At 48.8% G+C, this 15,530-nt stretch overlaps 1 protein-coding gene and 2 non-coding genes across 3 annotated transcripts; all 3 read left to right on the forward strand.

Annotated features, from left to right (window-relative positions):
- The first annotated feature begins 1,063 nt into the window (after positions 1-1,063).
- Positions 1,064-1,136, forward strand: TRNAR-UCG (transfer RNA arginine (anticodon UCG)). Its single transcript has one exon. It is a non-coding gene; the product is annotated as a tRNA-Arg (tRNA).
- Positions 1,137-3,245: 2,109 nt separating this feature from the next.
- On the forward strand, positions 3,246-3,318 carry TRNAR-UCG (transfer RNA arginine (anticodon UCG)). The gene has a single exon. It is a non-coding gene; the product is annotated as a tRNA-Arg (tRNA).
- A 1,557-nt stretch (positions 3,319-4,875) lies between these two features.
- Positions 4,876-6,045, forward strand: LOC123765351 (uncharacterized). The gene is made up of 2 exons (XM_045753899.2): positions 4,876-5,006; positions 5,193-6,045. The coding sequence occupies exons 1-2, from the start codon at positions 4,998-5,000 to the stop codon at positions 5,613-5,615; spliced, it is 432 nt and encodes a 143-aa protein (XP_045609855.1). The 5' UTR covers positions 4,876-4,997; the 3' UTR covers positions 5,616-6,045.
- Positions 6,046-15,530: the final 9,485 nt, after the last annotated feature.

Below are 15,530 nucleotides of genomic sequence, written 5' to 3' on the forward strand. Positions count from 1 at the left end.
TTTCCTTCATTAACTATTCTGGTTGGGATGCCACTCAGGGCTGCTACGTGACTTGCAGCTGGCTTCTGGAGTTATGTTCCGTGTCATGGGTGCTGGAGAAGGCCAAGAGTGTCCCAGGTAGCTCCTGGGGTCGTGTTCCGTGCTACGAGTACTAACACGAAGACACTTCCAGTTTCTCCTGGGGTAGTGTTCTGTGCTATGGGATCTAAGAAACATCAAGAGACTACCAGAGAGCTCCTGGGGTAATGTTCTGTGCTGCGTGTGCCAGAGATTAACAGAATATGACATTCCTCCATGATTTGACACGTTTTTGTTTACTAATCATATTGCATTATCGTAAATATAATTAATATTACGCTTTAATTTGTTTTCATTCATGCAAATATTTAATTACTATTTTTTGTAAGTGAATGTCTAATAAAAATTATAGAATCCTCTCATTGCTTGAGATAACTGTACTACAAAGCACAGTTCAAGGTTGCATACTTAGTTCCCCATTATAACGAAGGGTAAATTGATCACACTTACTCCCAAAGGTTCACCATCAGACCATTTATCCCATACCAGGTCATAGCTGGGAAGGTAAGGACTGAATTAGACGCGTGGATTCTAGAAGCCTAACTAAGGATTCCTTCAGTGTGAACAAGTAAAAGTGTGTTCTGGATGAGGCCAAAGTCTCGCGTAGTTTCAAAAGTAGATAAAAACGCCGGGAGCCGGTCTGCCGATCGGACAGCACACTGGACTTGTGATTCTGTGGTCCTGGGTTCGATCCCAGGCGCCGGCGAGAAACAATGGGCAAAGTTTCTTTCACCCTATGCCCCTGTTACCTAGCAGTAAAATAGGTACCTAGGTGTAAGTCTGCTGTCACGGGCTGCTTCCTGGGGGTGGAAGCCTGGTCGAGGACCGGGCCGCGGGGACACTAAAAGCCCCGAAATAATCTCAAGATGACAGTGACCAACAGACTTAGAAGTCCTCGCCATAACCGAACAATACAGGACCCAAGAACTGAAGTTCGACGTGGCATACACTAAAAAAAACTAACACAAAGCTACCTAACATGTAAGACCGTGTGGCCTAATGGATAAGGCGTCGGACTTCGGATCCGAAGATTGCAGGTTCGAGTCCTGTCACGGTCGACATATAGTTTTTTTTCACGAGGAAAGAACGGCTCAAATCGATGAAATGTGCTCAAAGGACAGGCAGTATTCACCATATCTTATGGTATAAAACCACTAACAAAATGACACTGGAGAATTTCGCTTGTGTATATGGTAAAAAATATTTATATGTAAATTATTTTGCGATATATTAAATAATAATAATAAGAGTTAAATTTAGCATTTAGCTTTTTCTCTGGTGACACCACTTTTGTGACGACCCCAATATGGCAACTCCACTATGACGACCGTAGTATGGCAACTCCATTGTGACGACCCCTGCATGGCAACTCTATTGTGACGACCCTTGTATTGCAACTCCACTGTGACGACCCCTGTATGGCCACTCCATTGTGACGACCCCTGTATGGGCACTCCATTGTGACGACCCCTGTATGGCAACTCCACTGTGACGACCCCTGCATTGCAACTCCACTGTGACGACCCCCTGTATGGCAACTCCACTGTGACGACCCCTGTATGGCAACTCCATTGTGACGACCCATGTATGGCAACTCCACTCTGACGACCACTGTATGGCAACTCCACTGTGACGACTCCTCGATGGCAACTTTACTGTGACGACTCTTGTATGTCAGCACTGTGACGACCCCCTGTATGACAACTCCATAGTGACGACCCCTGTATGGCAACTCCATTGTGACGACCCCTGTGGGATATTTGGGCTTGATTCTGATTAATTAATAATTAAAGTAGTAAATTAAATTACGAAGGACCACCCGCTTTTAAAGTAAAGAGGGAAACTGAGAATTTCAGATCATTAGATAAAATTCTAGAGAAAACCAGTGACTATGGATATAACTAGAAAGTATGATCATAAGAATAATTAATGGGCTGTATTATTAAAGAAACAAACCTCAAACACCTACATTGGGGGGTTATTACTGGAGGTAAGTACGTCCAGGAATCAGTGTGGTTCGTTCACTAATTCAATTAATAATAATCTAATCCTATAAATAATGCTGAATATAATATCATTCACATAAAGAAGAACATGAATATGAGCATAGTAGTGAGTTACAGTAAATCACACATTAATATCAAACATTCTGAATACATCAAATTGCAAGGAAATGGATAAAAAGAAATAAGCCTTAGCTTGTAGCCGATTCCTTTAGATAACCATGGAAGTCCTCTTAATCTCCAAGTCTGGTACACTGACGAATGGTACGGTTAACAGGGAGAAGGCAGCATGAGGAATTCGTCTCTCGAGCTGCAAGATAAATAACTACCAGTAGCAATTGATTTAACTACTCAATTCATATTCAAAATTATTAATATCTACAGATGGAATTCTAATCACCTGTTATTAGGTGTTATCCCGCTGCTTGACGAACAATCACCCCGCTATTAATAGATCTGTAAATGATGCATCAAATAAAGGGTACTTAGCTGTGGGCACTGTATAAGTATTAAGATGTCAACTCCACTGTGACGACCCCTGTATGACAACTCCACTGTGACGACCCCTGTATGACAACACTGTGACGACCCCTGTATGTCAACTCCACTGTGACGACCCCTGTATGACAACTTCACTGTGACGACCCCTGCATGACAACTCCACTGTGACGACCCCTGTATGACAACTCCACTGTGACGACCCCTGTATGACAACTCCACTGTGACGACCCCTGTATGACAACTCCACTGTGACGACCCCTGTATGACAACTTCACTGTGACGACCCCTGCATGACAACTCCACTGTGACGACCCCTGTATGACAACTCCACTGTGACGACCCCTGTATGACAACTCCACTGTGACGACCCCTGTATGACAACTCCACTGTGGTTACCCCTGTATGGCAACTCCACTGTGACGACCCCAGTAGAGGATTCTACGCCTAGAACCGGGCACAACACCTGGGCCAGGTGAGCCACCTGTGGCCAGCTGTCCCAGGTTAAGGGGGGGCCGTCTCAAGGAGTGAAAGATGTCCCCGTTCGCTCGGTCCTAGTCTCCCGGGACGTTCTGCATCTCCGTGTGATGAATGAGGGGTGTAAGGTGAGTATGTGAGTATGTGTAGCAGGCGTGTAGCATGTGTGCAGGTGGGTCTTACATGTAAGACCGTGTGGCCTAATGGATAAGGCGTCGGACTTCGGATCCGAAGATTGCAGGTTCGAGTCCTGTCACGGTCGACATATATTATTTTTTCATGAGGAAAGAATGAAAAGAACGCTTGATATCGATGAAATGTGTTCAAAGGATAGGCAGTATTCACCATTCATTATGGGATAAAACAGCTGACAAAATGACAATGGAGAATTCCGCTTTTGTATATGGTAAAAAACGTTTAAATGTAAATTATTTTGCGATATATTAAATAATAATAAGAGTTAAAGTTAGCATTTAGCTTCCTTTCTGGTAACACCACTTTCGTCACGACTCCTCTGTGACGACCCCTGTATGGCAACGCCACTGTGACGACTCCTGTATGGCAACTCCACTGTGACGACCCCTGTATGGCAACTCCACTGTGACGACCCCTGTATGGCAACTCCACTGTGACGACTCCTGTATGGCAACTCCTCTGTGACGACCCCTGTATAGCAACTCCACTGTGACGACGCCTGTATGGCAACTCCACTTTGACGACTCCTGTATGGCAACTCCACTCTGACGACTCTTGTATGGTAATGCCTCTGTGACGACCCCTGTATGGCAACTCCACTGTGACGACTCCTGTATGGCAACTCCACTGTGACGACTCCTGTATGGCAACTCCACTGTGACGACCCCTGAATGGCAACTCCACAGTGACGACTCCTGTATGGCAACTCCTCTGTGACGACCCCTGTATGGTAACTCCACTGTGACGACTCCTGTATGGCAACTCCATTGTAACGACTCCTGTATGGCAACTCCACTGTGATTACTCCTGTATGGCAACTCCACAGTGACGACTCCTGTATGGCCATTCCACTGTGAGGACCCCTTTATGGCAACTCCACTGTGACGACCTCTATATGGCAACTCCACTGTGACGACCCCTCTATGGCAACTCCAATGTGACGACTCTTGTGTGGCAACTCCACTGTGACAACCTCTGTATGGCAACTTCACTGTGACGACCCCTGTATGGCAAACTCTACTGTGACAACCCCTGTGTGGCAACTCCACCGTGACGCCCCCTGTATGGCAAATCCACTGTGACGACTTCTGTATGGTAGCTCCACTGTGACGACTCCAGTGAAGCAACACCGAACAATTAAAACATAGTTTTCGCAAGACATTACACAGGAACCCCCCATTATGTTAATGAAGGTTCTAGAGAGAGACACTGAACACTGTGACGAGATCAGTATCATGAGGACATCAACATCATGAGGTGAGAGACAGGTCCACCTGGACATCAACATCATGAGGTGAGAGACAGGTCCACCTGGACATCAACATCATGAGGTGAGAGACAGGTCCACCTGGACATCAACATCATGAGGTGAGAGACAGGTCCACCTGGACATCAATAACATCACGGGACAAGCTTATAACACCAAATTATCATTGACCAAAGAAGGCTAAATTTGGTGAGTGTGTGTTGTGGTTGATAATGGAGGAAGATGTAACACACAAGAAACCCAGGAGAGATCATGACAGAGGATGAGGAGTCGCCCCACCTACCTGTCCTCGCTCTCAGGATCCGTATTGAAGGTCCCAACACCATCCCTCTTGCCCAAACGCTTCCCACACGGGGCGTGTCTGGGCCCCGCCCTGGCCTGACGTCAGCACACCGCCGCTACATAAGGGGCTGCGGCCAGTGTCCTCCACCACAAGCTGTACACCGCCTGTACCTCGCCAGTACCTCGCCGCCACCATCATGAAGTCTGTGAGTAACTCCTGACGTAGACATAAACGTACACGTTGGTGACGTTAAAACGTCTCGGCGTCACGTCTCTTAATGTTCAGGTTTAGTGTTGTCTTGATACGATTATTGTGACATACCGTTATGACTTGTGACTCACGCCAGCCTCTGGTCTCCATAGTTACCGTATATACTTGCGTTTTCCCCCAGCTGGTGATCCTGTGTGTTATGGCCGCCTGCGCCTCCGCCCAGGTGGTTGTGCCCGGTGCCGTGGCTTACCGAGCCCCGTCCTACGACTCCGCCATCATCCAGAGTCATCGCCTGGGCGGCAACTTCGCCTACTCCACCAACGAGGCCCACGCATACGCCGTGCAGACCCCCGTCATCGGCCAGCAAATTGTTCCCGTCGGCGTCACCTACACGCAAGGAACCCCCATCGTCAAGAGCTCCACCGGGTACATCACGCAACAGATACCCCATTACGGCTACACCTTTCCCCAGTTTGCTGGCTTTAGCAGCTACCCCTACCCCTATACCTTTGGCAGCCATGTAATTGCCGCTGCTGCACCCGCCGCACCCGCACCCGCAGCTGAGGCACCCGCAGCTGAGGCAGCCGCCGTGGAGGCCGCCTAAGGTGTCTTCCTCAGTCCAGAAACGTATCATGATTGAATCGCATCTCCACTTCCCTCCTCCTCCTCCTCCTCCTCCTCCTCCTTCCTCTCTCTCACTCTGCAACTAGTCGAACCACAGTCGCGTCTTGGCGTGGGCGCGACTTGGCGTGGGCGTTCCTTGTCGTAGACATTCCTTGGCGTGGGAGCATCTTGACGTAGGAGCGTCCTGGCGTTGGCGTATCTTGGCGTGGGCACGTCTTGGCGTGGGCGTTCCTTGTCGTAGACGTTCCTTGGCGTGGGAGCATCTTGACGTGGGCGCCTCTTGGCGAGGACGTACCCAGGTATGGTGGGGACAGTGACAGAGCCCAAGAGGGTTGGTCGCTGTACCTTGTACAGCTCCGGTGTACAGAATTGTGTTACAATAATCATAGGAAATAAAGCATTGTACAATATATGTTTTTTAGTACATCCTGCTGGCTGACCACTGCTAGGTCACCCCAGAGACCTCTGGAACTGGCTCACTCACCATGCACACCCACAGCTCCTCCCCTCACTCTCACAGAAACTCATACACATAACACACATACGAACCCAGCTTCGAGTCCCGGCCGAGCCAAAACAAATAGGCAGAGAGTAAGTCTGAACAACGTAACAAACAATAAGATACTCAACACACAAATCAAATCGGAAATTAAAAGAATTGACGAGGTTCCGGTCCGTCCTGGGGCCATTATCAACCACTGTTACCTTCTTACCATTATTACATTATCACATAATGGTTCACAGAGAAATCACATTATCGTGATGTATCAATTTCAAAATCCACAGGAGCCGTGATGAGGATTCGAACCTTTGCGATGGGTATTAGAGCGTGCATCTGGGAACACCCAGTACATAGGTTCGAATCCTGATCACGGCTCCTGTGGATTATCTTATATTAATGGTTGATAATAGTCCAAAACGGACTGGAACGTAATAAATTCTTTTATTTTCAGATTTGAGAGGTGAGTGTCTAAATGGGCAGAGTTTCTTTCACCTAATGTCTTTGTCCACCTAGCTGTTGAACAGGTACCTGGGCATTAGAGAGCTGTTGAACAGGTACCTGGGCATTAGAGAGCTGTTGCAGACTGCATCCTGGAGATGTATGTGTGTGTGTTTGGGTGTGAGAGAGAAATATATGTAGTAGATATGCTAGAGAACAATAGGTTGGGAGTCAGTACATTAAACAACCTTTCGTTAGAAAGGCAGGGTCCAAGAGCTAATAGCTCGATCCTTCAGGCATAAACAGTAGATACAAATGCATGCAGTAAAACACACATGCTCCGGCACACACAAATTGGCGGACACCAGAATAACCTTCAAGAACCCTGATAAGGAAGTATTCATAACGCTATTCGCACCACCTATGTGAAACTAGTTCTAGAGAATGCAGCCCGGCATGGATTTGAATGAGCGTAAAAATTTGAAAAAGTGAAAAAAATTTGCAATGATGAACGTTCCAGATTTGCTTTGGAATGTGTACAATAAAAGGTTCAAGGAACCTGATCTTGCGACGACAAAAAAAAAAGATTTGAGGGAGGAGACATGATAAAGATATACAAAATATCTATGGGAAAATTACAGAGTTGAAAAGGATTATCTGTTTACAGTGAATAATAATTAACAGAATAATAAGACAATATGACAGCTAAAGTCCCATATGAGCCTTGAGGACCTAAAAAAAAATTGCATTAGAACAGTCGTGAAATTCAATGAATTAAATGAGAACATGTAAGATAATAACTCCATCCAAAATTAGACCACAGGGCCGGTCTGACCAGCCCTATGATCTGACCAGCCCTATGGTCTGACCAGCACTATGGTCTGACCAGCCCTATGGTCTGACCAGCACTATGGTCTGACCAGCACTATGGTCTGACCAGCCCTATGGTCTGACCAGCACTATGGTCTGACCAGCACTATGGTCTGACCAGCCCTATGGTCTGACCAGCACTATGGTCTGACCAGCCCTATGGTCTGACCAGCACTATGGTCTGACCAGCACTATGGTCTGACCAGCCCTATGGTCTGACCAGCACTATGGTCTGACCAGCACTATGGTCTGACCAGCCCTATGGTCTGACCAGCACTATGGTCTGACCAGCACTATGGTCTGACCAGCACTATGGTCTGACCAGCCCTATGGTCTGACCAGCCCTATGGTCTGACCAGCACTATGGTCTGACCAGCACTATGGTCTGACCAGCACTATGGTCTGACCAGCACTGCCCTGTGGTCTGACCAGCCCTATGGTCTGACCAGCCCTATGGTCTGACCAGCACTATGGTCTGACCAGCACTGCCCTGTGGTCTGACCAGCCCTATGGTCTGACCAGCCCTATGGTCTGACCAGCAGTATGGTCTGACCAGCACTATGGTCTGACCAGCACTGCCCTGTGGTCTGACCAGCCCTATGGTCTGACCAGCCCTATGGTCTGACCAGCACTATGGTCTGACCAGCACTGCCGTGTGGTCTGAATAGCCCTATGGTCTGACCAGCCCTATGGTCTGACCAGCACTATGGTCTGACCAGCACTATGGTCTGACCAGCACTGCCCTGTGGTCTGACCAGCCCTATGGTCTGACCAGCCCTATGGTCTGACCAGCACTATGGTCTGACCGGCACTGCCATGTGGTCTGACCAGCCCTATGGTCTGACCAGCCCTATGGTCTGACCAGCCCTATGGTCTGACCAGCACTATCGTCTGACCAGCACTGCCCTGTGGTCTGACCAGCCCCATGGTCTGACCAGCCCTATGGTCTGACCAGCCCTATGGTCTGACCAGCCCTATGGTCTGACCAGCACTGCCCTGTGGTCTGACCAGCCCTATGGTCTGACCAGCCCTATGGTCTGACCAGCACTATGGTCTGACCAGCACTGCCCTGTGGTCTGACCAGCCCTGTGGTCTGACCAGCCCTGTGGTCTGACCAGCACTATGGTCTGACCAGCCCTATGGTCTGACCAGCCCTATGGTCTGACCAGCCCTATGGTCTGACCAGCCCTATGGTCTGACCAGCCCTATGGTCTGACCAGTCCAGTGGTCTGACCAGCCCTATGGTCTGACCAGCCCTATGGTCTGACCAGCACTATGGTCTGACCAGCCCTATGGTCTGACCAGCCTTATGGTCTGACCAGCACTATGGTCTGACCAGCACTATGGTCTGACCAGCCCTATGGTCTGACCAGCACTATGGTCTGACCAGCACTATGGTCTGACCAGCACTATGGTCTGACCAGCACTATGGTCTGACCAGCACTGCCCTGTGGTCTGACCAGCACTATGGTCTGACCAGCCCTATGGTCTGACCAGCACTATGGTCTGACCAGCACTGCCCTGTGGTCTGACCAGCCCTATGGTCTGACCAGCCCTATGGTCTGACCAGCACTATGGTTTGACCAGCCCTATGGTCTGACCAGTCCAGTGGTCTGACCAGCCCTATGGTCTGACCAGCCCTATGGTCTGACCAGCACTATGGTCTGACCAGCACTGCCGTGTGGTCTGACCAGCCCTATGGTCTGACCAGCCCTATGGTCTGACCAGCCCTATGGTCTGACCAGCACTATGGTCTGACCAGCACTGCCCTGTGGTCTGACCAGCCCTGTGGTCTGACCAGCCCTATGGTCTGACCAGCCCTATGGTCTGACCAGCACTATGGTCTGACCAGCACTGCCCTGTGGTCTGACCAGCCCTGTGGTCTGACCAGCCCTGTGGTCTGACCAGCACTATGGTCTGACCAGCCCTATGGTCTGACCAGCCCTATGGTCTGACCAGCCCTATGGTCTGACCAGCCCTATGGTCTGACCAGCCCTATGGTCTGACCAGTCCAGTGGTCTGACCAGCCCTATGGTCTGACCAGCCCTATGGTCTGACCAGCACTATGGTTTGACCAGCCCTATGGTCTGACCAGCCCTATGGTCTGACCAGCCTTATGGTCTGACCAGCACTATGGTCTGACCAGCACTATGGTCTGACCAGCACTATGGTCTGACCAGCCCTATGGTCTGACCAGCCCTGTGGTCTGACCAGCCCAGTGGTCTGACCAGCCCTGTGGTCTGACCAGCCCTATGGTCTGACCAGCACTATGGTCTGACCAGCCCTATGGTCTGACCAGCCCTATGGTCTGACCAGCCTTATGGTCTGACCAGCACTATGGTCTGACCAGCACTATGGTCTGACCAGCCCTATGGTCTGACCAGCCCTGTGGTCTGACCAGTCCAGTGGTCTGACCAGCCCTGTGGTCTGACCAGCACTATGGTCTGACCAGCCCTATGGTCTGACCAGCCCTATGGTCTGACCAGCCCTGCCCCAGTGGTCTGACCAGCCCTGTGGTCTGACCAGCCCTATGGTCTTTGATTGGATCGGCACGTAAACGGACCCCATCCCCCACACCTCCAGTATAAGCTATTGATGCTGATAATGGCTCCAAAGAGCAACTCACCATAGCCCGTGCAACATGGAAATTTTGTTTCAGTAACTAAATCTAAAACAACAACAACAACAGCGAGTTACTGTGAGGGGGGGGAGGGGACATCAAAGTGGCGAGATGTCTCATGCTGAGTCCCACAGGGCTCTGTACTTGGACACATCTTGTTTCTGATATATGTAAACGGTTTTCCAGATGATTTTTTTCCAGAGACTCATTCCTCTCAATATTTGCTGATGATGCAAAAATTATTAGCAGGATCAAACAGATGAAGTCAGACAGAGACTACAGGACGATCTGGACAAACTGGAGGAATTGTCTAGAAAATGGCTACTAAAGTTTAACTCAGGAAAGTGTAAAATACTGAAATTAGGTGAAGGGAGCAGGCGGCCGAACACAAGGTACCATCTGGGAGGTGAAATCCTGCAAGAGTCAAATAGAGAGAAAGATCTTGTGGTTGGCATCACACCGAACCTTTTCCCAGAAGACTATATCAAAATAATCTCATCAGCGGCATATGCTAGATTGACCAACATAAGATGTGCCTTTAGAAACTTGTGTAATGAATAATTTATAACTTTATATACCATTCATGTCAGACCAATCCTGGAGTATGCAGCTCCATCGAGGAGTTCATACCTAGTTAAACACAAGACAAATTTAGAGAAGATTCAGAGGTATGCCACAAGACTAGTACCAGAGCTGAGAAGAATGAGCTGCGAGTAAAGGCTACGGGAGCTAACCCTTACGTCCCTGGAAGACAGAAGAGTAAGGGAAGACATGATCACCACCTACAAATTTATCAGAGGACAGAGGGTGGACAAAGACAAACTATATAGCATGGGGAACAAGAACGAGGGGACACAGGGGAAAACTAAGTACCCAAAAGAGCCACAGAGACACTAGAAATATTCTTTACAGTATCAGAGTAGTAAGCAAATGGAATGCATTAGGCAGTGATGTGGTGGAGGCTGACTTCCATACACAGTTTCAAATGTAGATATGATAGAAGCCAGAAGGCTCAGAAACCTGTACACCAGTTGAGTGACAGTTGAGAGGCGAGACTAAAGAGCCAACCCTCAACCTCAGCAAGCTCAACAAGGTGAGTACGCGCATGCATGCAAGCTAACATGCCTTCGTCCTCTCTTGCTATGGAGTCAATGAATATGACAGCGATATAAGGCATGTCTCCGGCGGGTGTGGGAGAACGTCTTCGGGGAGTGAGCGAGTTTTTGCGAGCAGAAGAGCGTGTGGTAACAGCTGATTCCCTGGAGGGCCTACTGAAGGTCTCAAGACGGCCCCTGAGTGGGTGTGGTGAGGATGTTGGCTCCTCCATCTCTCTCACACCCTCTCTTGCTTTCACACACACACTCTCTCTCTCTCCCTCTCACAAACGCCCCCCCCCCTCTCTCTCTCCCCCACACTCACTACCTCTCCCACATCTCATTCCCTCTCCCACACTCATTCCCTCTCCCACGCTCATTCCCTCTCCCACACTCTCTTCCTGTCCTAAACTCTCTTCCTCCCACACTCGAGGAAAAAAATCAGTTGATTGACAGGTGAGACGCGGGTTGAAAGAGCCAGAGATCAACCCCCGTAAAGCACAACTAGGTGAACACAACTAGGTGAATACTAGGAGATGAGGTACCGGAGATACTGAGTGGGAGATGAAGTATTTCATGAAACGAACAGAGAGAGAGATCTAGGAGTTCATATCACGCCAAACCTGTCTCCTGAAGCCCACATCATAAGGATATCATCAGCGGCGTATGCAAGGTTACCTAACATCAGAACTGTCTTCAGGAGCCTGTGTAAGGAATCATTTAAACCTTGTATATTACATATACCAGTCTCCATGGTGTAGTGGTAAGACACTCGCCTGGCGTTCCGCGAGCGCTTTGTCATGGGTTCGTATCCTGGCCGGGGAGGATTTACTGGGCGCAAATCCTTAACTGTAGCCTCTGTTTAACTCAACAGTAAAATGGGTACTTGGTTGTAAAAACGATTCTTCGCGGCGGGGATCGTGTTCCAGGGACCTGCCCGAAACGCTACGCGTACTAGTGGCTGTACAAGAATGTTACAATGTAACATATGTAAGACCAATCCTGAAGTATGCGGCCCCAACATAGAGCCCGTACCTTGTCAAGCACAAAACGAAGCTGGAGAACGTTGAGAGGTATGCCACTAGGCTAGTTCCAGAACTAAGAGGCATGTGTTACGAGGAAAGGCTTCGTGAACTGTACTTCACGTCGCTGGAAGACAGGAGAGCTCGGGGAGACATGATCACCACATACAAAATTTTCAGGAGAATTGACAGGATAGATAAAGACAGATTATTTTCCACGGGTGGTACACGCACAAGGGGACACGGGTGGAACTGAGTACCCAAATGAGCCACAAAGACATTAGAAAGAACTTTTTCAGTGTCAGAGTAGTTACTAAATGAAATGTATTAGGCAGTGATATGGTGGAGGCTGACTCCATACATAGTTTCAAATGTAAATATGATAGAGCCTAATAAGCTTAGGAACCTATCAATTCACTTAAGTCAATTCACCAGTGGATTGACTGGTGAAAGGCGGGACCAAAAAGCCGCAGCTCAACCCCCGCAAGCACAACTAGGTGAGCACACTTTTCACCTCACCCACAAAATCTCCCACACTCTCTTCCTCTCCCCCCCCCCCATCCAACACTTTCCTTCTCCCCACTCTTCCTATCTCACACACTCTGCTTCTCCCACACTCTCCCTCCCTTCGTGTTTTGGTGAGTGTGTACGTCCTTCCATTCCTCAGAGTGCACAGTCGAGGTCAAACCTTCCTCGCTTCCCTTAGACCTGCGCCCTTCCTTCCCTGCCCCTCCCTTCTTCTCTGCCCTCATTCTCTACACGCAAACCCTCTCTTCCATTGGATTCTCTGTCTCATTCCATTCTTCTCCTCTATAACCTTCCTTCCTTCCTTCCTTCCTTCTCTTCCCATACACCCTCACTTCATCTCTTCCTTTACACATCGTCTCCATGCGTCTTTTTCCCCCTCAAACACTTCTTCTTTTCCTATCTACCTTCACACTCTCCTTCCCTCCCTCTCTTCTTTTCTCTTCTCCCTCCCTGCCTCTCTTCTCCCTCCCACCCTCTCTTCTTTTCTCTCTCCCTCCCTCTCTTCTCTTCTCTTCTCTTCTCTTCTCTTCTCTTCTCTTCTCTTCTCTTCTCTTCTCTTCTCTTCTCTTCTCTTCTCTTCTCTCCTCTCTTCTCTTCTCCCCTCTTCTCTTCTCGTCTCCCTCCCTCTCACAAGCCCACGACCCGAGGCCCCACCATACAAGCTCTACTCTATCAGTCGCATTATAACCTATCTCGCTGCTCTTACTGAATCTGTATTACGTCGAGCATGAGAGAGGGGTCAAGATGGACAGATTAACAAGAAGGAGGGTACCTAGATGGACAGATACGGAGAGATAAGGTGATCTAGATTTTCAGGCGAAGAAAGAAGGAAGTAGGTAGATGGAGAGGACAAGTAGAATTAAGATACTTAGTAGAGTTCTAGATGGACGTCTGGATTACGAGGGAGGAACCTAGATGGATGTCTGGAGTACGAGGGAGGGGACCTAGATGGATGTCTGGAGTACGAGGGAGGGACCTAGATGGACGTCTGAAGTACGAGGGAGGGACCTAGATGGACGTCTGAAGTACGAGGCAGGGACCTAGATGGACGTTTGGAGTACGAGGGAGAGACCTAGATGGATGTCTGGAGTACGAGGGAGGGACCTAGATGGACGTCTGAAGTACGAGGGAGGGACCTAGATGGACGTCTGAAGTACGAGGCAGGGACCTAGATGGATGTCTGGAGTACGAGGGAGGGACCTAGATGGACGTCTGAAGTACGAGGGAGGGACCTAGATGGACGTCTGAAGTACGAGGCAGGGACCTAGATGGACGTCTGGAGTACGAGGGAGGGACCTAGATGGACGTCTGGAGTACGAGGCAGGGACCTAGATGGACTGTCTGAAGTACGAGGGAGGGACCTACATGGACGTCTGGAGTACGAGGGAAGGATCTAGATGGATGTCTGGAGTACTTAGATGGATCTATATCTATATAGAAGGATTCAACTTACATATAAGCCATTCGGAATATGAAAGCTAGATGAATACCTGTTGCTGTGTCCAGGGGAGCCTGCCCTGAATATTACAAATTGCGTTTTCTGTATACTATATGATACGAGTCCTTGAGATTCCCGTTCTTCTTTATTTCTTTATGCGTTAAACACACACACACACACACACACACACACACACACACACACACACACACACACACACACACACACACACACACACACACGCACACACACACGCACACTCACACACACACAGTCACACACACACAACACACACACACACACACACACACACACACACACACACACACACACACACACACACACACACACACACACACACACACACACACACACACACACACGAAGGCTGGGCAGACTGCATATTTCTTGACTGCCAAAAGGCCTTTGATACAGTACCGCACATGAGACTGCTATACAAACTTGAGAGGCAGGCAGGAGTAAGCGGAAAGGCCCTAGTATGGATGAAGAACTACCTAACAGGAAGGAGCCAGAGGGTAATGGTAAGGGGCGAGAAGTCGGACTGGCGAACAGTAACAAGTGGAGTACCTCAAGGATCGGTGCTGGGACCAATCCTCTTTCTAATTTACGTAAATGATATGTTTACAGGAGTGGAATCATGCATGTCAATGTTTGCGGATGACGCAAAATTAATGAGAAGAGTTGTGACAGACGAGGATTGTAGGATCCTCCAAGAGGACTTAAACAGGCTGCAGAGATGGTCAGGGAAATGGCTACTGGAGTTTAACAGCAGTAAATGTAAAGTTATGGAAATGGGATCAGGTGACAGGAGACCAAAGGGACAGTACACAATGAAGGGGAACAGCCTACCTGTAACGATTCGAGAAAGAGACCTGGGAGTGGATGTGACACCTAATCTAACTCCTGAGGCACATATGAATAGGATAACGACAGCAGCGTACTCTACACTGGCGAAAGTTAGAACTTCATTCAGAAACCTAAATGAGGAGGCTTTTAGGGCGCTTTACACTGCCTACGTGAGTCCCGTCTTAGAGTATGCCGCGCCATCATGGAGCCCCCACCTGAAGAAACACATAAAGAAACTGGAGAAGGTTCAGAGGTTTGCGACGAGGCTTGTCCCAGAGTTACGAGGGATGGGATATGAAGAGCGGCTGAAGGAACTGAACCTTACGACACTAGAGAAAAGAAGGGAGAGAGGAGATATGATAGGGACATATAAAATACTCAGGGGAATTGACAAAGTGGAAATAGATGAAATGTTCACACGTAATAATAACAGAACGAGGGGACATGGGTGGAAACTGGAAACTCAGATGAGTCACAGAGATGTTAGGAAGTTTTCTTTTAGCGTCAGAGTAGTGG

The sequence above is a fragment of the Procambarus clarkii genome, chromosome 33 (assembly GCF_040958095.1).
Source record: "Procambarus clarkii isolate CNS0578487 chromosome 33, FALCON_Pclarkii_2.0, whole genome shotgun sequence".
NCBI lineage: Eukaryota > Metazoa > Arthropoda > Malacostraca > Decapoda > Cambaridae > Procambarus > Procambarus clarkii.